At 35.7% G+C, this 22,526-nt stretch overlaps 3 protein-coding genes and 1 pseudogene across 7 annotated transcripts; 2 read left to right on the top strand and 2 right to left on the bottom strand.

Moving 5' to 3' along the window:
• Positions 1–1,081: 1,081 nt before the first annotated feature.
• Positions 1,082–12,828, bottom strand: LOC124437685 (enoyl-CoA delta isomerase 2-like). 5 transcript variants are annotated; one of them, XM_046987659.1, is made up of 8 exons: positions 12,548–12,828; positions 12,185–12,283; positions 11,603–11,648; positions 11,109–11,251; positions 10,780–10,953; positions 10,636–10,690; positions 9,743–9,828; positions 1,082–1,629 (listed from the first exon to the last, which is right to left on the bottom strand). In XM_046987659.1, exons 1-7 carry the CDS (start codon positions 12,566–12,568, stop codon positions 9,824–9,826), a joined length of 543 nt encoding a protein of 180 aa, XP_046843615.1. In that variant the 5' UTR covers positions 12,569–12,828; the 3' UTR covers positions 1,082–1,629; positions 9,743–9,823. The 5 variants fall into 5 exon arrangements, with proteins under 5 accessions (XP_046843615.1, XP_046843619.1, XP_046843616.1 ...); XM_046987663.1 differs by lacking the exons at positions 1,082–1,629; positions 9,743–9,828 and adding an exon at positions 9,020–9,082 and having other exon boundaries at positions 10,657–10,690; positions 10,780–10,943; XM_046987660.1 differs by lacking the exons at positions 1,082–1,629; positions 9,743–9,828 and adding an exon at positions 10,120–10,395.
• On the top strand, positions 2,916–6,116 carry LOC124435920. Its single transcript, XM_046985851.1, has 3 exons — positions 2,916–4,926; positions 5,108–5,211; positions 5,277–6,116. The coding sequence occupies exons 1-3, from the start codon at positions 2,916–2,918 to the stop codon at positions 6,114–6,116; spliced, it is 2,955 nt and encodes a 984-aa protein (XP_046841807.1).
• Positions 6,292–8,013, top strand: LOC124435919. The gene has a single exon (XM_046985849.1). It carries the CDS (start codon positions 6,292–6,294, stop codon positions 8,011–8,013), a length of 1,722 nt encoding a protein of 573 aa, XP_046841805.1.
• Positions 12,829–19,650: 6,822 nt separating the features above from the next.
• LOC124437694 lies at positions 19,651–21,565 on the bottom strand (annotated as a pseudogene).
• Between the last annotated feature and the right edge of the window lie 961 nt (positions 21,566–22,526).

The raw sequence follows: 22,526 nt of genomic DNA, 5'->3' as shown, positions 1-22,526 counted from the left end.
GGGTGAGTAATTTTATAAACTCAATACTATTACCTTTCCTGAAGCAAAGACTATATCACACAATGCGAGAAGGGTAAGACCAAATCCAGCTGTTGGACCGTTTACCGCAGCGACCAAAGTTTTAGGACACGTGACAAAAAGTCGTAGGTCGTATTTATTGCAGGTCTACACCACAATCTGAATAATCTGCACCTGTATGCATTTAACGGCATAAATGTGCCATTCAATGAACAAACCAAAAATCAGTACCATCATTAAAAACAATTGATATTTTCACAAGAACAATAGAGATAAATCAAGAGGCATATCATTATTTATCACAAAACCTTTTCTATTGATGATGTCGGCTATAACCAAACTTTTTATATCTTCTTTTGTAGCTACTTCATTCCTTTATATACGCAACTTCAAGCAAAGGGAAAGGGACCACTTCAATACCCCAGTTATATCATCACATAAAGAATGTTTAGTGCAGAGTTGATCTTCTGGGAGTATCAGTTGACCACCTTCAAGTGGGCTCATATAATAATGGGGCCCATCATCATTATATGAGCAAACAACTGACATGCACAAAGAAACCAAACTACAAATAAACATTCTTGGCCATGAATCACCATGACACACGAGCAAGGAAAAACTAGTAAGAGTAATTGAAGTGAATGAGAGAGGTGGTAAAGGGACTTTCATAACTCCATCCATGTGGGATCTGCAATATGACAAAATATGAAATAATGATATGCAAAGTAACAATGCATCAGCAAATTTAATTTATCATGAAATCTCATGCATCTCTTTCATATTATATTACATTGACTCCAAAAGACTACAGTTCCTGCACTTAACACCATAAGATTAGAGTTCATGAACATAACTCCTGACTGTTATAGTCTATGCCCCTAAATCACAAATATTATAATGAATCCACCTAACTCACTAACACTATAACTTCCTGCACCTAACTCATAAACACTATAATTCACACAATTAGCTTGCAAACACTATATTTCATGCACCTCACACTCAAAAACTAGAGTTTATGTCACATTCAAAAACTATAGTACCAATAATTAAATACAATAGATTTTTATGAGATGATTTTTATCACAATATCTTTTTAGACGTATTCCTGACGCTAGCAAGCGTGAAAATCAAGTTGTTGGTGATTATATCTGCTAAATATGATTGAAGAAAAACATCGAGCCAAGAATCATCTAAAGATATAGAAAAATAATATAAACTTACCACATCGCTTTCAACTTCATTGAAAATGGCTTCTTCACCAAACTTCAACAAACGAATTGTGACCTTGGCGAAATATAAATAGCATTATGTTGCAAAGGAAGCAAAACGAGAAATGTCCGACGTCAATATATCTCACATTCCAAATTTACTTTACACGTTTTTCTGCCAAAGCTGCGAGCCGCTCTTTCTTGTCTTCATCTCATCAGGCAAACATTAATTATAATTTTGAAAACAGCAATTCTTGGTTTTCATGTGTGTCTTAAGGGAATAACAAACAAAGAAAGGGCATCCACCATGTCGCCTAATAGCAAAGGGAATCCAATGATATTATTTTGTAAGGAGTCCATCAGCATGACGCATATGAAAACCACCAATACTTTCCATAAACTAGCAAATTCACAGTTTGAAAACGGATCGCTTTCTTCTATGCCAATTGCATGTTAAAAGTTCATTGCCAATGGCTGCTTCATCAAACTAAATATAAAAAGTGTTATGTTCAAAGCAAGCAAAATGAGACATGTGGGAAGTCATTATCTCACAGTCCAAATTTACTTTAATTTACATAGATATGATGCGAACTGTAGAGACAACGACACTTATCACTTTATTATAAAACACATGTAATATAGACAAAAGAATCAGCCACCATGGGGTTGCTGCAAAACTGCAACGTCAATTTAAATATATTGCAAAACCAATCAAATTCTTTCATACTCATTACACTAGTTTAAATTCATAAGAAAATTGAAAATTTTCGATCCGTGCCATGCCTTAACAGCTTTCTCTAATCTTCCAAGTTGACTTTTTATAAAGCATTGATATGTGGTTAATCTCTTTTACCTCGAATTTTGTTGTAGATGGACAACTTTTCGCGTAAGACACAATATTTCACAATAAAAAAACCGTCTGTGAAAAACTATACTTTTAAAATTGTAGTTGTTCATTCCTATTTATGCAAGAGAAACCGCAAGTTATTAGTAGCCTTACAGATCTTCTTTCTTAATCAGTAAACCATAAATTTTCTTTTACTGCTCAACATTCTTTTTAAAAAAAAGGTGTGCGAACGGCAAGCAGTTTTAGATTATGTTCGTAAGCCATGAAAACCGCATGAAATCTTTGTGACTATCTATAAACATCTTCACACGTTTCTCAAAATCACATTCAGTTTCAGTTCCAAAATTTATATTTTTCTCGTTATTATAAAGCATCTTGTAAGTTGCACTATTCATAACAGCTTAGCTTTCCGCTAATAAGTGATAATGAGCAAAGTACATACAACATGTGGCTTTCAGCTTCGTAAACCTTATTCTTCGTTTGTGGCGTTGACAAAACTACAACGAGAATTTCTTCTTTAAAGTACATATTATTACTCCATAAATCTATTTATTGAGGCTTAAATAATCGCAATGATTGTACTACCTTCAAGCAATTGAATGAAAATTGATGAGAGATGTAAGAAACATTAGACTACTAATTATAAATGCACAATAGAAAAGAAAAACATGTCAATCATACGTCAGTTAAATATACATATCGAAGGTGAAGACATCTTTTTATTCCGTTCAAAGATTTGTGAGCATATATTCTAACGATCATTAAATGGCGCCCAACGTGGGGCCGGTAAGTAAGTATACGACGGTATTCTAGAACAGCTTCATTCGAAAACCAAAGCAATGTCGAAGGATAATATTGAACGACTTCGCGCCAAACGAGGCGGTTATCGTGGCGTGTGTACAAGGCTTGTAAAAGAAGCACTCGAGCTTCTGGATGCCACTGAAGTAGACATCGAACGATGTAATGTCATCGCTGAACAACTCGAGAGTAAGATGAAGATCTTAGACGAAATAAACGACGAAATCATTGGGATATGCGATGTAACGGATATTGAACACGAAATTGAAGAAGCAGCCGCCGTCTCGGATAGAATTCTAAGCACTAGACGTAAAATCGAAGCAGCAAGAAAACCGGAGATTTGTCAAGAAACTATAAAAAGAAGGCAAAGTCCTACACCACAAGTCGAACAGATTCCTTTAGTGGTAGCAACAGCAAGCACGAGTAACACAACGATAAGCAACGATGAGAATAATACGAACACGGATGCTATTAATACGAACACGAATGCGTTGAACACGAATACGAATGCGGTTAATACGAACACGAATACGGTCTATACGAACACGAACACGGTCTATACGAACACGAATGCTATTGATACGATTACGAATGAAGTGATAAATACGAATTCTACGATTTTGAATGCCCCTGTCAGAACAACACCAGCGATAATGATGCCAAAGCTTCCCAAACTTCAATTGCCGAAATTCAGTGGAAAGATCACAGAATGGAACGCCTTTTGGGACTTATACAATGCTACGATTCACAGCAACGAGAGTATGTCTAAGGTAAACAAATTCAATTACCTATTCTCATTGCTTGAGGGTAGTGCAGCACGTTCGATAAAGGGACTTACCTTAACATCCGCAAATTATGACGCAGCAATTGCGATTCTGCAAGATAGATTTGGTCGAACCCAACAGGTCATTGCCGCACATATGGATCAAATCCTACAAATATCTGCATGTTCTGAAAATCGTACTGGGCAATTGAGATATGTTTTCGATCAAATAAGTGTTCAAGTGCGAGGACTTGATTCGCTTGGGGTATCTGCAAACCAGTGCGGCAGTCTGCTCATACCAATTATTATGTCCAAACTACCGAGTGAAATAAGATTGCAGGTAGCACGAAAAGCTACTGGTGATGTTTGGCAAATTGAAGAGTTACTCAAAACCATAAAGTTTGAAGTTGAGGCACGTGAAATGAGCGAGTCATCGCGTTCGATTGAAAAACCCCAGAACAAAGATAAGCCCAACAAGCCATCGACAGCTGGAACATTTGTAGTGACGAAAAATGATAAAGACGGTGCCTGTAGCTTCAAGGTTAAATGCGTATACTGTCAAGGATCACATTATTCAGCATCTTGTGAAGAGGTAAAGGAAAGGGAAGCCCGAGTTAAAATTCTAAGGGACTCCAACCGTTGCTTTATTTGTCTAAAAAAGGGACACCAAGCAAGCAAGTGTATAGTCACAAGAAAATGTCGACATTGTTCCGGGAGGCATCACCAATCTATTTGCAGCAATCCTGCTACCAACAGTCAGGGTGTCCAAAATGAAAAAGCAATTGATAACACCAATCCACAGAAAGTATCAGAAGGTGTAAACTCTCCAACCACAACAGCTGTCACACGAACTGTCAAGGGAAGTGTTCTTTTGCAGACAGCCAGAGCTCTCGTATCAAACGGATCAAAATCGGTTCCAGCACGAATTCTCTTTGACACTGGAAGCCAAAGGTCTTACATTCGAAGGTCACTTCAAGGCCGGTTAAGGTTAAATTCAATTGGTAAGGAGACACTTCAATTAAATTCCTTTGGCCAAAGCAAGAGTAAACGAGAAAGCTGCGAAGTGTTCAAGGTGAGCATTGCAAGCAAGAGTGGAGGTGAGGCAGTAGAGATTAAAGCAATCGCATTTCCAACAATATGTGCACCACTTCCTACAAGGATAAATATAGACGAATATCCACATCTCCATGGTTTAGAACTTGCAGACTTTGATTCTTCCGATAACAATGGTAGCTGTGATTCAATCGACATCTTGATAGGAGCTGATCATTATTGGGACGTAGTCACAGGTGATGTCGTACGAGGAGAAATGGTCCAACAGCGATGAGCAGCAAATTGGGATGGCTTTTGTCTGGATGGTCATCACAAAAATCAGACGAACATACTCTGAACAGCCTCATTTTAGCAGCCGACTGCCTTGATAATTCTACTGTCGTAACCGATAGGGATGAGTTAACAATATCATTGAAGCGTTTTGGGAAACTGAGAACGTTGGCATTGACTCCTTTGACTCGAGAACTCACGAGGAACAAGATTTTGTGCGAAATATTCAATTCACTGGAACACGCTACGAAGTTGGTCTGCCGTGGAAAAATGATCATGTGCAAATTGATGACGATTACGAACTCTGTCATAATAGATTGAGATCATTGCATCAAAACTGCTAAAGGATCCACAAAATCTTGAAGAATACAATAATGGTATTACTGAACAATTGGCAGCAGGAATAGTCGAAAGGGTTCCGGCATCTGATAAGGATTGTGGTAAAATTCACTATCTTCCCCATCATTGTGTCATACGAAAGGATAAGGTTACTACGAAGCTACGCGTTGTATATGATGGATCTGCTACGACGAACTTGCGTAAATTTTCACTAAACGATTGCTTACTGACCGGGCCGAACCTCATTCCACAAATCTTTGATTTGCTCGTCAAATTTCGACAAAACAAGATTGGGCTAGTTGCTGACATTGAGAAAGCATTCTTAATGATTGGAATTGACAAGGAAGATAGAGACATGCTTCGTTTTTTGTGGCTAAGGGATGCTAGGGATCCTCATTCAGAAGTATTAAAGCTAAGGTTTTGTCGATTGGTTTTTGGTCTACGACCTTCGCCAGCAATTCTAGGAGCTACTATCAACCATCATTTGAAGACACACGAGAAGCAGGAGCCAGAAACTGTTGAACACTTGAAAAATTCTCTGTATGTCGATGATTTTGTGTCCGGTGCTGAAACCGATGAAACCGCTTTGCAAATATACAAGGGAACAAAGCAGTTGATGGCCAAGGGTGGATTCAACTTGCGAAAATGGAACTCGAATTCCAGTAACGTAGTAAAGTCTATCGAAGCGTTAGAAGGTAGCAAGAATTTGAGCTTGATTAGTGACAAGTCAAGCGTTACTCAAGATGATCAGTCCTTTACAAAGTCGACAATTGCAAAAGAGTCCTGCTCACGGAACCCACTCAAGTCAAAGTACTAGGAATGGTGTGGGATACGGTGGAGGACACATTTCTATTCAATTTGACTGAAATAATCGAGTACGCCAATTCATTACCTGTCACAAAGCGATCGTTGTTGAAATGGTCATCTAAAATCTTCGATCCCCTTGGATTCTTGTCTCCTTTACGATAAGGCTCAAGATTCTGTTTCAAATCATGTGCTTGGATAGATTGGGATGGGACTGTGAACTGCATGGCAATCTACGTGAACAGTGGAACGTTTTATTGTCAGAGTTAAAGTTTCTAAATGATGTTCGTGTACCGAGGTGCTATTATCTACTCCAACCGAAATACTTTACTACACAAGTTCATGGATTCAGTGATGCATCTGAAAGTGCAATTGGTGCTGTTGTCTATGTAAGAACAGTCTATGAGAATGGTACCATCGACGTGAAATTAATCGCTTCAAAGACAAAGGTCGCACCAGTGAAAAAGCAAACGATTCCCCGTTTAGAGCTGGTGGCAGCGACTGTACTAGCGAAGTTAGTAGAGTCTTTGTTAAAGGCACTAAAGTGGAGTCTGGAAGTTTTTTATTGGGTTGACTCGATGACAGCACTTCACTGGATACGAAACGATCGAGCATGGAAACCATTCGTGCAGCATCGAGTGAACAAGATTCGAAGTATTTCGTTGACGGAATCTTGGAACTTTTGTCCTGGATCACTTAATCCTGCAGATTTACCCTCACGAGGTATTTCTGGGCAACTACTTTCGAATTCTTCCTCATGGTTCAATGGACCCAAATTCTTGGCAAGAGGCGAAGAAGAGTGGCCAAAACGTCCAGTTGGCAACCTCTCACAAAGTGACGAAGTTCTGAGGGAAATTGTGAAAGAGCATCCGAATGTCGTAAGATCACTAGTTTCGAATGAAATCGAACAACGAGCCATGCCAGATCTTAACAAAGCAATCGACATTACTCGTTATAGCTCCATGAAGAAACTTCTTCGAACAACTGCTTATGTAATGAGATTTATCAACATGTTAAAGAAGATGCCACGGTGCGAGCGAACAACAAACAAACTCACAACCTCAGAAGAACTAAGCTCAGACGAAATAAGGAAGGCGCAGCTGCTGTGGATAAGGTCTATTCAACAACTATCCTTTGAAAAGGAAATACTATTCCTTCTGTCAAAGAATGTGAATTCTTCAATACCCATTTACGTTAAGCAATTTGGGCTATTTCTCGACGGTGATCACGTGCTGCGGTGCCGTGGGAGACTGAAGAATTCATCGCTGAATCTGGAGAGCAAAAATCCTGTATTGCTTCCAAAGGAATCAAGATTTGTGGAGTTATTAATATGCGAGGTTCACCACAATGTGAAGCACAGCGGGATTCGTGATACACTAACAACCATTAGAGAGCATTTTTGGATAATCCGTGGTCGAGAAGCAGTAAAGAAAATAGTCAGGAAATGTGTCGTTTGTCGTAAAGCCGAAGGTCTTCCTTATGGGGGAACGCCTCCTCCAGATCTTCCTGTTAGCAGAGTGTCGGATGATCCCCCTTTCACAAACGTAGGTTTGGACTTTGCCGGACCTTTGTTCGTACGAGAAAGTTGTGAAAGGAATAATTTGTCGGATAATCCAACAAAGGTGTATATTCTATTGTTTACGTGTGCGTCTACTAGAGCCATTCATCTGGAGCTCACTCCTTCCTTAAGCGTTCCAGCCTTTCTCCGCGCGTTCCGAAGATACGCTAGTCGACGAGCACTGCCAGCTCTTCTTATATCCGATAATGCTAAGACTTTCCGAGCTGCATGCTTAGAAATTCGCAAGTTATGTCGTTCTGAGGAAGTGTTACGCTATCTTGCAAACCATCAGATTACATGGCAATTTATCGTCGAAAAGGCCCCTTGGTGGGAGGCTTCTGGGAACGTTTGATTCGAAGCGTGAAACGTCCGTTGCGAAAGGTAGTTGGTAGAACCAATCTAACCTACGACGAGTTGCATACTATTGTGGTTGAAATCGAGGGCGTAATAAATGCACGACCCCTAACCTACGTGTACGACGATGAAGAAGCTGTATCTCTTCCGCTAAGCCCGTCGCACTTGGTGTATGGAAGACGAATAACGACCATGCCAAACAGTGAGCACTTTGAAATTCAGAGCACCTATCAATCTTTGACGAGAAAGGCGAAACATCACAAAAATTTGCTGCAACGTTTTACTCTTCAATGGAGAAACGAGTATCTTTTAGCCTTACGAGAGCAATACACTTCAAAATCAAGAGGTAATCAAAATCCCAAAATAGCAGTTGGAGATATCGTCATTATTCGCAACGATCAAACAAAACGTATCTTTTGGAAGGTGGCGAAGGTTGAACAATTGTTACAAGGTGGCGATGGAATTACACGAGCTGCACAAGTCAGAGTCCTTCGTGGAGACTCTAGTCATTCACACTTGTTGCGGCGTTCTATCAGGCAACTTATTCCAATTGAGGTTCATCAGGAAGAAGACAGTAACGAAAGAGTAGAGAACGATAAGAAAGGCGAAGAAGAACAAGTGCTTCATCGAACTGATCGACCACAACGCAGCGCGGGAATAACAGGACAATTGCGAAGATTGCAGAATACAAACAAGCTCTAAACAACTGTACATTCTTAGCTAAAAATAGTTTTGTTTTTTTTGTTTTGTTTGTTGACAACATTTTATTATGTCAACCCTGGGGAGTGTAAGAAACATTAGACTACTAATTATAAGTGCACAATAGAAAAGAAAAACATGTCAATCATACGTCAGTTAAATATACATATCGAAGGCGAAGACATCTTTTTTATTCCGTTCAAAGATTTGTGAGCATATATTCCGAACGATCATTAAAAGAGACTTGCAGCTTCTTGCGAGATGCGGCCTTGCTGCAGAGTATTTGCCCTTTGTTGCATATTTCAAATGGTTTTGAATAAACGGAACTTTTAATGAACTGAACCAGCAGCTAGTGGAAATGTCGAAGAAAATCTTCCACCAATAATTAAATACAATAGATTTTTCTAAGATGACTTTTATCACAATATCTTTTTAGACATGTTCCTGACGCTAGCAAACGTGAAAATCAAGTTGTTGGTGATTATATCTGCTAAATATGATTGAAGAAAACATCGAGCCAAGAATCATCTAAAGATATAGAAACATAATATAAACTTACTACATCGCTTTCAATTTCATTGATAATGGCTTCTTCACCAAACTTCAACGAACGAATTTTGACATTGCCTAAATGTAAAAGGAGTAATGTTGCAAAGGAAGCAAAACGAGAAATGTCTGACGTCAATATATCTCACATTCCAAATTTACTTTACACGTTTTCTGCCAAAGCTGCGAGTCGCTCTTTCTTGTCTTCATCTCATCAAACAAAAACACAAACATCTGTTTTCGAAAATCTGTTTTGAAAATCTGTTTTCAAATTATAATTAATGTTTGCTTGATGTCTTCATCTCATCAAGCAAACATTAATTATAATTTTGAAAACAGCAATCATGTGTGTCTTAAGGGAATAACAAACAAAGAAAGAGCATCCACCATGTTGCCTAATAACAAAGGGAATCCAATGATATTATTTTGTAAGGAGTCCATCAGCATGACGTATATGAAAACCACCAATACTTTCCATAAACTAACAAATTCACAGTTTGAAAACGGATCGCTTTCTTCTATGCCAATTGCATGTTAAAAGTTCATTGCCAATGGCTGCTTCATCAAACTAAATATAAAAAGTGTTATGTTCAAAGCAAGCAAAATGAGACATGTGGGAAGTCATTAACTCACAGTCCAAATTTACTTTAATTTACATAGATATGATGCGAACTGTAGAGACAACGACACTTATCACTTTATTATAAAACACGTGTAATATAGACAAAAGAATCAGCCACCATGGGGTTGCTGCAAAACTGCAACGTCAATTTAAATTTATTGCAAAACCAATCAAATTCATTCATACTCATTACACTAGTTTGAATTCATTAAAAAAATTTAAAATTTTCGATCCGTGCCATGCCTTAACAGCTTTCTCTAATCTTCCAAGTTGACTTTTTATAAAGCATTGATATGTGGTTAATCTCTTTTACCGCGAATTTTGTTGTAGATGGACAACTTTTCGCATAAGACAGAATATTTCACAATAAAAAAACCGTCTGTGAAAAACTATACTTTTGAAATTGTAGTTGTTCATTCCTATTTATGCAAGATAAACCGCAAGTTATTAGTAGCCTTACAGATCTTCTTTCTCAATCAGTAAACCATAAATTTTCTTTTACTGCTCAACATTCTTTTTAAAAAAAAGGTGTGCGAACAGCAAGCAGTTTTAGATTATGTTCGTAAGCCATGAAAACCGCATGAAATCTTTGTGACTATCTATAAACATCTTCACACGTTTCTCAAAATCACATTCAGTTTCAGTTCCAAAATTTATATTTTTCTCGTTATTATAAAGCATCTTGTAAGTTGTGCTATTCATAACAGCTTAGCTTTCCGCTAATAAATAAGTGACAATGAGCAAAGTACATACAACATGTGGCTTTCAGCTTCGTAAACATTATTCTTCGTTTGTGGCGTTGACAAAACTACAACGAGAATTTCTTCTTTTAAAATACATATTATAACTCCATAAACCTATGTATTGAGGCTTAAATAATCGAAATGATTGTGCTACCGTGAAGCAATTGAATGAAAATTGATGAGAGACTTGCGGCTTCTTGCGAGATGCGGGCCCCTTGCTGCAGAGTATTTGTCCTTTGTTGCATATTTCAAATGGTTTTGAATAAACGGAACTTTTAATGAACTGAACCAGCAGCTGGTGGAAATGTCGAAGAAAATCTTGATAAACCATTGAATAAATGGCTGGTCATGGTTAGAAGAGGTAGTCTGTTAAATGGGTATGACTGGCAATTGTTCGAGATAAACCATTGAATAAATGGCTGGTTATGGTTAGAAGAGGTGGTCTATTGTTGGAGCATGATTTTCTAGTAGTTAACAACAAACCTTTGGGGTCAAAGCATTGTATTTATCAGGCCTGTTCATTGTGATTGTCCTCAAACCGCCATCAGGAGAGACAAGAATATTTTCAAACTCATTTGATGTATTAATGTCTTTGTTGGGTTGGCTGTTAATCTTGGGTTCTTGTCCTGAAGTTACATTTAAGAAATATTGAATAAATTTGCAATAACTAATTTGTAATAACTGTTTTGGACTAAACAGCCCAAAAGTGTAAGAGATTGAGTTCAAAGATATTTCATCTCCTTAATGAATGACTAAGGTGTTTCACTTGCACGTCAAAACTTTTCAACATTATTTAACTTTAATAACTGTAGACATATAACAAACATACTCCTGTAATGTTAAAACATTGTTAGTCAAAAATCTGTTCTATAGTTCAATGTTGAGAAGGACATGTACACAACAGGGAAATGATGTTTATACAGAATATTTTGCAGAAAAGCTTTGTGTTTATAATACACAGCAAAGTTAAAAATCACCTAGTAAAGTCTCCACAAGTGCTATATACTGTTTTTGTGCATCTACCTAAAAGAAAAGTTCAATTTAAAAGTATTCATTACATGCAATAGAAGTTTTTTTCAAAAGGCCTTAGGTATTTGATAGAGAATCAATGGTAACATTTGCATTTTTTTCCTGCATCACCAATACTAAGAATGTTAAGTACAAGATTTTACTCACCTAAATGTTAAGGAATTCTTTGTAAATACAAATAGGGGATATAATTCAGATTGCATGCTTGGAGAGAAACTATGTATATTAAAACCATTGAAAAGCACAGATTTACATGCAGATATTTTAGCTGTATGCTCCGGTAGGTGTATATGTACTCATAAATTCCTGAAGACCCACACACTCAGTTCTTAATTAACGGTGTGCTGTCAACTTTGCATAAAATAACTTTTTTACTATAAATAATTTGATGACGATAGATTTTAGTAAGACTTGTGAGAGTGTTCAATAAAATTGTTGAAAGATACAGTCCTTTGGTGATGTTTGAAACTAGATACATATTGAATGCTCATTATAAGATAAGTGCAGCCTTTCTTAAACTAAATATTCACCTGTGATAAATCACCCAAATCGTTCCATGCATTCCATTTTGCCTTTCCAACAAAGTCCAAAGTCCCAGGCTTTGGTGTATTACATTTGCCTAAAGAACCCTGGAAATGTATATTGTTATTTGGGTTCGTCTTATTTTTAACTTTGATTGTATTGTATGGTGGAACTGTGAACAGTTATAATTGAAAAAAAATTGATTGTGCCTTTGCAAAAATGTGATTCAACTGCGATGATGCCCATTGTGCATTAAAAGTGTAAAGTCACCATTTAATTTAATTGAAGAGCTTGTAGGTAGGAGATACAACAACTAATGTTCAAGCTTTATGTAAAAACCGGATACAATATCTTTATGAATCGTAAAATACCTGCTTAAAAAGGGCGTACATCTATGACTTCAATTCATTCCCTGGATCTTGAGTTAAAGATCCCACTTTGTCTTTTGCTTCTTTAAACTGGTGAGAGATTGCAGAGAACTTCGAACCATCTTCGTAAAAATGTTCAGGTTTAAATAACGTCGAGATAGATAGTTCACTATACCACGACGAAAAATTGCATGTGATTTACAAACTCTTGGCGTCACGTTCATTTGCTATAATAAAATTTACAATAAATATTTTTTCATTATTGATTGAACTTTCGACGAATAAGAAAATTGACATCTAGAAATGACATGAATGAAAGGCAAAAGTAAATCAAACATGTGACTATTTTTGACCAATGACATTAGGATGTTGATAGTGGTTACAATGGATGATAGTGGATAATTATGGACATGCTTTCAAAATGGCGTATGCTGAACAATTTAATTTTCAGTCAATTTGGAGCACACTTAATCATTTTATGGCAAGAATAGGTAAATGTTGGCTGAACTCTATAAAATAAGGCGTTCGGAAGCGTAGAAAAGGACTTGAGGCATATACAAGACAACTATCTTCACGTAGCAGACTGACATTTGTGGTGAATTCACTGAATTGTTCTGGAAGCTTAAAGTTATTGGTTGTTATTCTGGCTATGTGAATCCAATCTATCTGCATGAGTTCTATCATGATTTTAAACAGCAAATCGATGCGTTACGTATGAGTTGTATCGACCTGCTTACTACACAGTCAACACTTCACCAATTTGGAATTTGAAACATTTTGGTGATGAGAATTTTATACCGACGTATCCCTGCGATAAAAAGACTCATAAGAAAAACTGTTTTGTTCAGAGTAAGGTAAAAATATTTTACTCGCTGATTGCCTAAATATTCTTTGAGTATTTAAAACTGGCTCATGTAAGACCATACATGTATGTAGTTAATGGGATCTAAATTTTAGCTAGCTTCTGCAATATTATTATAAGTAAAACGATGCACGGTAGTGAGGTATAACTTAGTGATTAAATGTACTCGAAAGCCGAGGGAGATTTTGTAGTAGAAATCACAAGACTTGTAGCACCGAGGGACTTTAGCTAACCTGCCAGTGCTTTCAAGTGCATTTGATTGCCAAAATGTTTTAGTCAGTGCTTCACACACTGTTTATAAATTTGAATCTGCAGCTATTATTACCTAAGTGAAGATCTATTAATTGTCATGCTTTATTTTATCTTCATGTTTTTTTATATTTTCACCATCATAAGTTGAACATTTGAGTTACCTCGCATGAGTCGTTTTTACTTAAAATATGTTCTTTAACAATTTTGGTTCATCATTTTTATTGTTTTCTTGTTATTGATTTTATTTAGTATTTGTTAATATTGCAACTAAAATATTAACTCGTTTCAGTCTCCGCTTGCTGAAATCAAGATGGCTTCTAACCTTGAGCATTTCAAACATTACAACTCAATGGTTGAAACCATTGAACTATTTAATCAAGTTACATTTGTTTCATTGTGTGCAATTCCTCTTTATGGATATCAAAGATATAGACAGTTATTCAAGAATGAAATAAAATATAGAATGTTTTCATTTGTTGATTTGACATACAGATTGGTTTGTTTACCTCCCAAAAAGGGAGGAAATTTGTTCAGCAAACATAAATGCAGTCTTTACAATGTTTTTAGTTGTCTTGTCATAAATATCGAAAATGTTTAATGATTGATAATATTTTTAATTGTTTAACTAAATGAGTTTGTTTTATACTTCATTAGAAACTGATGGAAGCTTTGAATAAGTTTGGTAAAACGGCAGATAAATCCTGGGGATGGGGATGAAGCTTTCTATGTTTATAGATGTACACCATTGTGAATTTATAATTCCATTGCTATCACAATTTAGAGATTAATATAAAAATTTTGATGCTATGAGACGGTCTCATCAATGTACAACAATGGAACTGGATTTCCAACTTCTTGAGAGATTCAACCTCACTTACGCTATGTAAGTTTTGCCAGTAAGCTTTTCGTTGAATAACCTCACTACAGTCTTGATACTTAATTCATTCAACCAACAGTGACATGATTATTTGTTTCTATAGAAACCTATTGTTATATATTTATATGCTTATATATACTATATACTTATATACAGCCTGCTACATTGCTGAACACTGAAAGTCCCACCTGCATTCAAACTCCATAAACAAGCCCACCCGCATATAAGTATATAGTTACATTTAATACTGTAATGTTAACAGATAATTGCAATATAATAGTTAATACTCCATGCATGTTTCCCTGTGCATCCCCATGTAAATATCATTGATAATGGCTCACAAACATATGTAAGCCTGTGTATTATAGTCAGAGGATTACGGTACAGTTTAAGTTTCCATGAAAGATTGTAGATCTTTACAAATTGTAACAATTTAGTAACTTATCAATATTCTATTACTCTATTGACAGTGGTGAAGGAAATGAAAAATTACATATTGCTATTATTCATCGAGCTATTCTAGGTTCAGCTGGTGAAGAAGCCATTATCAATGAAATTGAAAGTTTAGTGAAGAAACATAACATAATGGCTTTCAATTTTAAGCCATTATCAAAATCACGTTTGATAATGGCTTCAGTTTGGTGAAGAATACGACAGAAAATGGTTATGGTCTGTATAAAATAGAAAAGTGAAGTATTTCTTCCCTTTCCCATTTTTACTTTCTTACTACTAACTTTGTTAAGTTTTTAGGAAGAAGAGGCTGACAATGATCGTGGTTGTCTGGATGAACAAGTATCGTTTCCCTATCATGTCTCCATTTGCCAAACAAACTCTTTTTACTCTTTCAGATGACGACAAGGCAGTTCCTCGTGGCGTGGATGAGCAGCAAAACTGAGGTATTTGTTTTTAATTTGTGCGGTTGTAGATGATCAGTATACACTGATATATTACACACTTCGTACAAAATATGTTTTTATATATTATGCATGTAAATTTACTTTTCATAATTGGAAAGGTCGTCGTTTAAATAGATTCGTGCTCAGTTACAATTGGTTTTTTCTTTGAAAATTAGATTGTCCCCCCGCTTTCTAATTTGAATTAGAATTTTAGCAAATTTTGAAGTTGTTTCAAAGTAGTTTGACACGTACTTCGAACTGCTGAGCACAAAGTAATTTTGCTAACTCGCAATGACTGTTCATGCGTCTATTTCTATAATACTATAGTTCATGCGACTTAAACGATCTCATGACACCGTTGAAATAAATGAAATGGTAATTGAGTCCCATCGGTTCTAATCGCTAATAAAGCGCTCGCAAGAAAAATGTTTCGTTTGATCATAGTGTGTGTGTGTGTCATCGTGGGGGTAACTTCATATGCTGAAAAGACAGTTAAATTTTCCATGCACCTAACTCCCAAAGACTATAGCTAATGTGTCTATTTCACAAAGACTTTAGTTCATGCACCTAAAGGCTATAAAATATATATATATGTATATTGTTCGTGCATCTTAACAATATAGTTCATGTACCTAACTCCCAAAGAGCCTAAACTCTTCATGAACCTAAACTCGGAACGACTATAGTTCATACACCTAACTCCCAAAGACTATATTTCACGCACGTAACTCGCAAAGACTATAAGATCATGCGTCTATTTCCCAAAGAGTTTAGTTCATGCAACTAACACCAAAGAAAATAGTTAATGTATCTAATTACCAAAGACTATAGTGCACCTAACTCCCAAAGACTATAGTTCACAAACTTAACTTTCAAAGAATATCTTTCACACACCCAACTTCAAAGACTAAACTCCCAAAAATTCTTCTTCATGCACCTAAACTCGGAACGACTATAGTTCATAAACCTAACTCCCAAAGACTATATTTCACGCACGTAAGTCGCAAAGACTATAAGATCATGCGTCTATTTCCTAAAGAGTTTAACTCATGCAACTAACTTCAAAGAAAATAGTTAATGTGTCTAATTACCAAAGAGTATAGTTCATGCACCTTACTCCGAAGGACCATACTTAATGAAAGAGCTCCCAAAGACTATAGTTCATGCACCTAACTTCCAAATTAAAAATTAGCCGACAATTACCCCGCACGTGTGATTGGGTCAAGATTGTCTGTCTAATACATTGTATACAGATCCATTTAAAAACTGCTATAAAGCTATTAAAACCAATTAAAACAATTAAAACTGTGTATAATAACTAAATATATCGTAACTACGAATATTTTCATATTTTTTCTATATTTTCGGTACATCGATATATGGATATACCGAAAAAACCAATATCGATAAACCGATATTTAAAAAAAACTCCGATATTTATCGATATTTCGATATGCCGCAACAGCCTACCTCGCAAGAGCCTTTATCGTCGTAAACATGCTTGGAATCATTCGTGTTTTCAGTGGTCGACGAGTCCTCATCCAAAACTCTCGAGCGTATGCTAGGTGCTTCAACTACGTTGAATTTCATCAAGCTATCTTTAACCTGGCGTCGTTGTTTCTCTTCTGCCATGCTTGATTTTGTTTCAATGTTGGAATTTTCATTTTCAAGCAGTTCTTGTACCTCGATCTACGAATTATAATATCTGTCATAAATATTAAAGCAGTTTGTTTATGTAGAAAATATGCAGACACAAAGTTATGAAGAGAAATAAAAACATCTTTAACATTGTCACGGATATTACGAGGGGCATAACAAAGTGTTGATGAGTTTGACTAATTCCACGTTTATAAGAAACTTTTATACAATTCTACCCTAACCTTAACACTTACACTAACCATAATCTAACCCTGACCCTAATCCACACCCTAACCATTGAACCAATGTATGAACTGTAGTCAATTGTAGTCAAATTATAAAGCCTAGTTCCTATCGTTTTTGGAGTTCAATGTGCATTCTCATCTTTCGTTTCCAATCCGTATTTTATTCTTGTAATCTTGTAGTCCATATTCTTGCAAGCATTTCTCAAATGGATATTCACAAATGGAGACTCGACAAGTTATGTTAATATTTTTTCACCAAACAAAAAATTTGTCACAGTCTGTTACGGGTCTTGCAGCTGACATATGAAATGTTTGTAAGTGTGGCAGGAAAATTACATTTATATTGCTACTCTTTGTTTTGCTATGTTAAGCATTATACAATAACAAGAACACGAATGAAGAATTGGTCACATTTACGACTAAAAACAGTAAAATTCTAGAGCTCCAGTACGAATAGCAAATGACTGTCGAAACGAGGGACGATCTTGGCCCACTGCGATAATATTTTATCAAATGAAGGGGAATTCCACAAAACATGTCCATTTGGACATATTATACAAGTGCACGTGTCAACTAACCCAGGTTTAACCAAGGTTTGCGTTAAATACGACGCTTTATATTTTTCATCGCTGTAGTATAAACTACTTTGTTGAAGAATATATAGTAATTCTGCGAGTAAAATATCTTTACCTTCCTCTTCACAGCAAAGTTTTTCGTTATTAGTTTTTTGTCATGTGCATACGTCGGTATGAAATTCTCACTATCAAGATTTTCCCAAATATTTGCGATCTATAGCATCCAGCATCTAGACTTTCGTCGACAAAAATCATACGTAAAGCATCCATTTGTTGTTTAAAATCTTAATAGAACTCACGCAGATTTAAAGATAGTTTTCAACTTTTCACAATGAAAACCAATAGCTTTTTGATTTCCAGAATAATTCACCACAAAAGTCAGTCTACTACGTGAAGATAGCTGTCTTTATATACTCATGCCTCCAGTCCATTTTGATCGCTAACATCGCTTCCCAAATACATCGTTGCCCGAAGTCGCCTTTTTTTAAACATTTCAGCCAACATTTACATATTCTTGCTATAAAATTATTGAGACTCCGTTTACACTATACCGGATTGCATTGCTATCGTAGCAGGTTGAATATTCTTTGTATTAAAAGGCAGTGAAATTGTTCAACGTCAGAAACACAATCAAATAGACTAAATCTATCAGCTTAATAAGCTTTTACTCCGAACAGTTAACCCTTGTGAAAGCAAATGAAGATGTCGTGTTGAGCGAATCCGGTATAGTGTAATCGCAGCCTAAGTGTGCCTTAAATTGACAATTGTTCTTTTTAATGAACAAAACAGTTTTATTGTTTGCACAAGTGATGTTTGATTGTTAATATGCGCACAGGGATTGTTCATGCAAGCAGTTCATTGTTAATCTTAGAAAAGTATGCAAATGCTGCTGTCATAAGTTTGTGACGTTCTTGTCTTGGACAAGACAATATTCCCTTTTGATTTTAACCCAAGAATGTCGTTTCTCGAAATACAAAATAGCCTTAAACATAGTAAAGCTAAAACTTATTTTTGATAAGTGTAAAGAAAAATCAACTATTCACCTCTTGCTTTCGTCTTTGTCAAACGCGGTGACACGATCTTTGTCGAAGTCGAGCACAACTATCTTTGTCGGCTTCCGAATTCTGCTTTCCGGCTAGCTCTTAGGGAACGACAAAAAAAGAAACATTTTGGTACGTTAAGTAGTAGATAGGATAACCGTATTTAAAACTAAATGAGACACAAACTACACATATTTCAACATTAAAATCGTCGTTTCTTTACAGAGATATAGTGAAGAAGTTCCCATTCTGGCGTGAACGACGCGGGAAAATTATCTCGTTTTTGAGAAATTAGGACGTCACGACGATAATTTCCGATCGTGAGCTCGTCGGAATTATTCAATATGGCAACTCAACTTTTTTCAACAAATCTTCAAAAATATTCATTATAAAGAATTTAAGAACTTCGCGTAGTTACATGATTGGTCATTGTATAATTCATCAATTTTCAACAGATTTGTATGAACGCACACAGCCTCCTACTAGCTCAAGAAACAAGCCAAAATATGAAAGAGAAGCGATCTTGTTTGAGTGAAAACTTAATGGTAAAAAGTTGAAAAGTTGCTGATAGTTATCGCCATAAATTACCAATGGAAGAATTTACCACCACGATAAAATCAATATTAGGACCACTGATAAAGTACCAGTGACCACTGCCGCCAGTCTGCCAGTGACCAGTAGCATGTACGCGTACCTAATTTTCTATAATTGCGACGCATCATGGGATTTACATTCAAATTTATTTTTGTGAGTAACTTCATTTTATCTTTACCATAAAAATGTTGATTTACTTCAAAAATCTTCGCTTGTCAGACTTCGTGAGCTGACTAAATCTCGCAAGCGTTCGATCACGGCCATGACCAACTTTTCACCGAGTACTTTGTTGTCACGTGTTCTGACGTTGACCGTGTCTGAGACCGTCTCTTTTTCACCAATCGCATTTAGTAATAAAATGAACATCTATTTTGCTTTTTAAAATAGACAACACTTAAAAAGACAATGAACACAAAACAAACAAACAAAAACACAAACAACAAACAATCCAACAACAGCAAACGATAATACCTTACATTTTACAACTCGCACATCAACTGACTACCAAGAACAACGAGTACTGACAAGTGAGCATCACAATGCACAACATTACAAACAGCACTGACTATAGACAACGACTTACGTTAGAAAGTAGGGTAACAAACTCAAAACAAAAATCATTGAACAGAATACAAATATCAGCACCTTATAAACGGCTTACAAGCGAACAATTAATAAGTATACCACACAAACTAAAACATCCACATATTTCCCTCTCTGTCATGACGTCTAGAGAACAAATACGGCGAACCTGACTAATGTTGTGGAAACGTCAGTAAACTCTGAACACCAACAGTGGTTCCAAACCTTTTAAATTTCTATTTATTTGTACAGTAAATAAAAAATAATTTAAAAAGACTTATTCATACCTAGAATGAGGTTGTACTGTGGAAGTTGTGCATTGCGAACTTTCTTATTTAGTGTTGATCCGTGATCCAAGTCTGTATCAACACGATAACCAGCTGCATGGAGCTTTTTTTGAATGTAAACATGACCAAAATGTCAATAAAAAAAAAGGACAAAAAAATTCCAATTCATAAAATAGCAACAATTTGTCCACAGCTGAGTTTGCATTAGCCTGTGCAAGTTCTATCTAAGGCTTACTAAATTAAATTTACCTGTTCGGCATAATCATCATATTTACTACTGACAGGAATTACTATAACTTGACGGGGAGAAGGCGATAAAATATCCTAGAAAATAACAGAAAATGCAGTGCGTCAAAATTTTGAAATAAAGTAAAGTAAAGTAAAAATGATAAAAAATTTCCAAACAATTAAGAAACTTTGTATCATTTTAATTTAACATTTTAAGGACATTTCATTTGCTTTAAGCTCTGGCATGAGCCAAGAAAACACTCACCATTTTCCACCAAAGCTTTCGGTAAGAATAGCAATCATTTTTCAGCTGAACCTAGAATAGCTCGATGAAAAATAACAGGATGTAATTTTTCATCTCCTTCACCACTGTCAATAGAGTAATAGAATATTGATAAATTACTAAATTGTTACAATTTGTAAAGATCTACAATTTCATGGAAACTTAAACTGTACCGTAATCTTCTGACTATAATACACAGGCTTACATATGTTTGTGAGCCATTATCAATGATATTTACATGGGGGATGCACAGGGAAACATGCATGGACTATTAACTATTATATTGCAATTATCTGTTAACATTACAGTATTAAATGTAACTATATACTTATATGTGGGTGGGTTTGTTTGCGGGCAAGTTTGAATGCAGGTGGGACTTTCAGTGTTCAGCAATGTTACAGGCTGTATATAAGTATATAGTATATATAAGCATATAAATATATAACAATAGGTTTCTATAGAAACAAATAATCATGTCACTGTTGGTTAAATGAATTAAGTAACAAGGCTGTAGTGAGATTATTCAACGAAAAGCTTACTGGCAAAACTTACGTAGCGTAAGTGAGGTTGAATCTCTCAAGAAGTTGGAAATCCAGTTCCATTGTTGTACATTGATGAGACCGTCTCATAGCATCAAAAATTTTTATATTAATCTCTAAATTGTGATAGCAATGAAATTATAAATTCACAATGGTGTACATCTATAAACATAGAAAGCTTCATCCCCCATCCCCAGGATTTATCTGCCGTTTTCGACCAAACTTATTCAAAGCTTCCATCAGTTTCTAATGAAGTATAAAACAAACTCATTTAGTTAAACAATTAAAAATATTATCAATCATTAAACATTTTCGATATTTCTGACAAGACAACTAAAAACCATTGTAAAGACTGCATTTATGTTTGCTGTAAACAAATTGCCTCCCTTTTTTGGGAGGTAAACAAACCAATCTATATGTCAAATCAACAAATGAAAACATTCTATATTTTATTTCATTCTTGAATAACTGTCTATACCTTTGATATCCATAAAGAGGAATTGCACACAATGAAACAAATGTAACTTGATTAAATAGTTCATTGGTTTCAACCATTGAGTTGTAATGTTTGAAATGCTCAAGGTTAGAAGCCATCTTGATTTCAGCAAGCGGAGACTGAAACGAGTTAATATTTTAGTTGCAATATTAACAAATACTAAATAAAATCAATAACAAGAAAACAATAAAAATGATGAACCAAAATTGTTAAAGAACATATTTTAAGTAAAAACGACTCTCATGCGAGGTAACTCAAATGTTCAACTTATGATGGTGAAAATATAAAAAAACATGAAGATAAAATAAAGCATGACAATCAATAGATCTTCACTTAGGTAATAATAGCTGCAGATTCAAATTTATAAACAGTGTGTGAAGCACTGACTAAAACATTTTGGCAATCGAATGCACTTGAAAGCACTGGCAGGTTAGCTAAAGTCCCTCGTTGCTACAAGTCCTGTGATTTCTACTACAAAATCTCCCTCGGCTTTCGAGTACATTTAATCACTAAGTTATACCTCACTACCGTGCATCGTTTTACTTATAATAATATTGCAGAAGCTAGCTAAAATTTAGATCCCATTAA

Source organism: Xenia sp. Carnegie-2017, unplaced genomic scaffold, assembly GCF_021976095.1.
Source record: "Xenia sp. Carnegie-2017 unplaced genomic scaffold, XeniaSp_v1 HiC_scaffold_16, whole genome shotgun sequence".
Taxonomy (NCBI): domain Eukaryota; kingdom Metazoa; phylum Cnidaria; class Anthozoa; order Malacalcyonacea; family Xeniidae; genus Xenia; species Xenia sp. Carnegie-2017.
The sequence above is the reverse complement of the archived record's forward strand: the minus strand, read 5'-3'. Positions and strand labels throughout refer to the sequence as shown.

Coding starts and splice junctions, on each gene's coding strand:
- LOC124437685 (XM_046987659.1), bottom strand. CDS start 12,568: ATGTACGCCCTTTTTAAGCAG. Junction 12,284..12,547: donor TGTACGCCCTTTTTAAGCAG/GTATTTTACGAT, acceptor ATACATTTCCAG/GGTTCTTTAGGCAAATGTAA. Junction 11,252..11,602: donor ACTTGTGGAGACTTTACTAG/GTGATTTTTAAC, acceptor ATGTAACTTCAG/GACAAGAACCCAAGATTAAC.
- LOC124435920 (XM_046985851.1), top strand. CDS start 2,916: ATGTCGAAGGATAATATTGAACGACTTCGCGCCAAACGAGGCGGTTAT. Junction 4,927..5,107: donor TTATTGGGACGTAGTCACAG/GTGATGTCGTAC, acceptor ATATCATTGAAG/CGTTTTGGGAAACTGAGAAC. Junction 5,212..5,276: donor TCACTGGAACACGCTACGAA/GTTGGTCTGCCG, acceptor CTGTCATAATAG/ATTGAGATCATTGCATCAAA.
- LOC124435919 (XM_046985849.1), top strand. CDS start 6,292: ATGTGCTTGGATAGATTGGGATGGGACTGTGAACTGCATGGCAATCTA.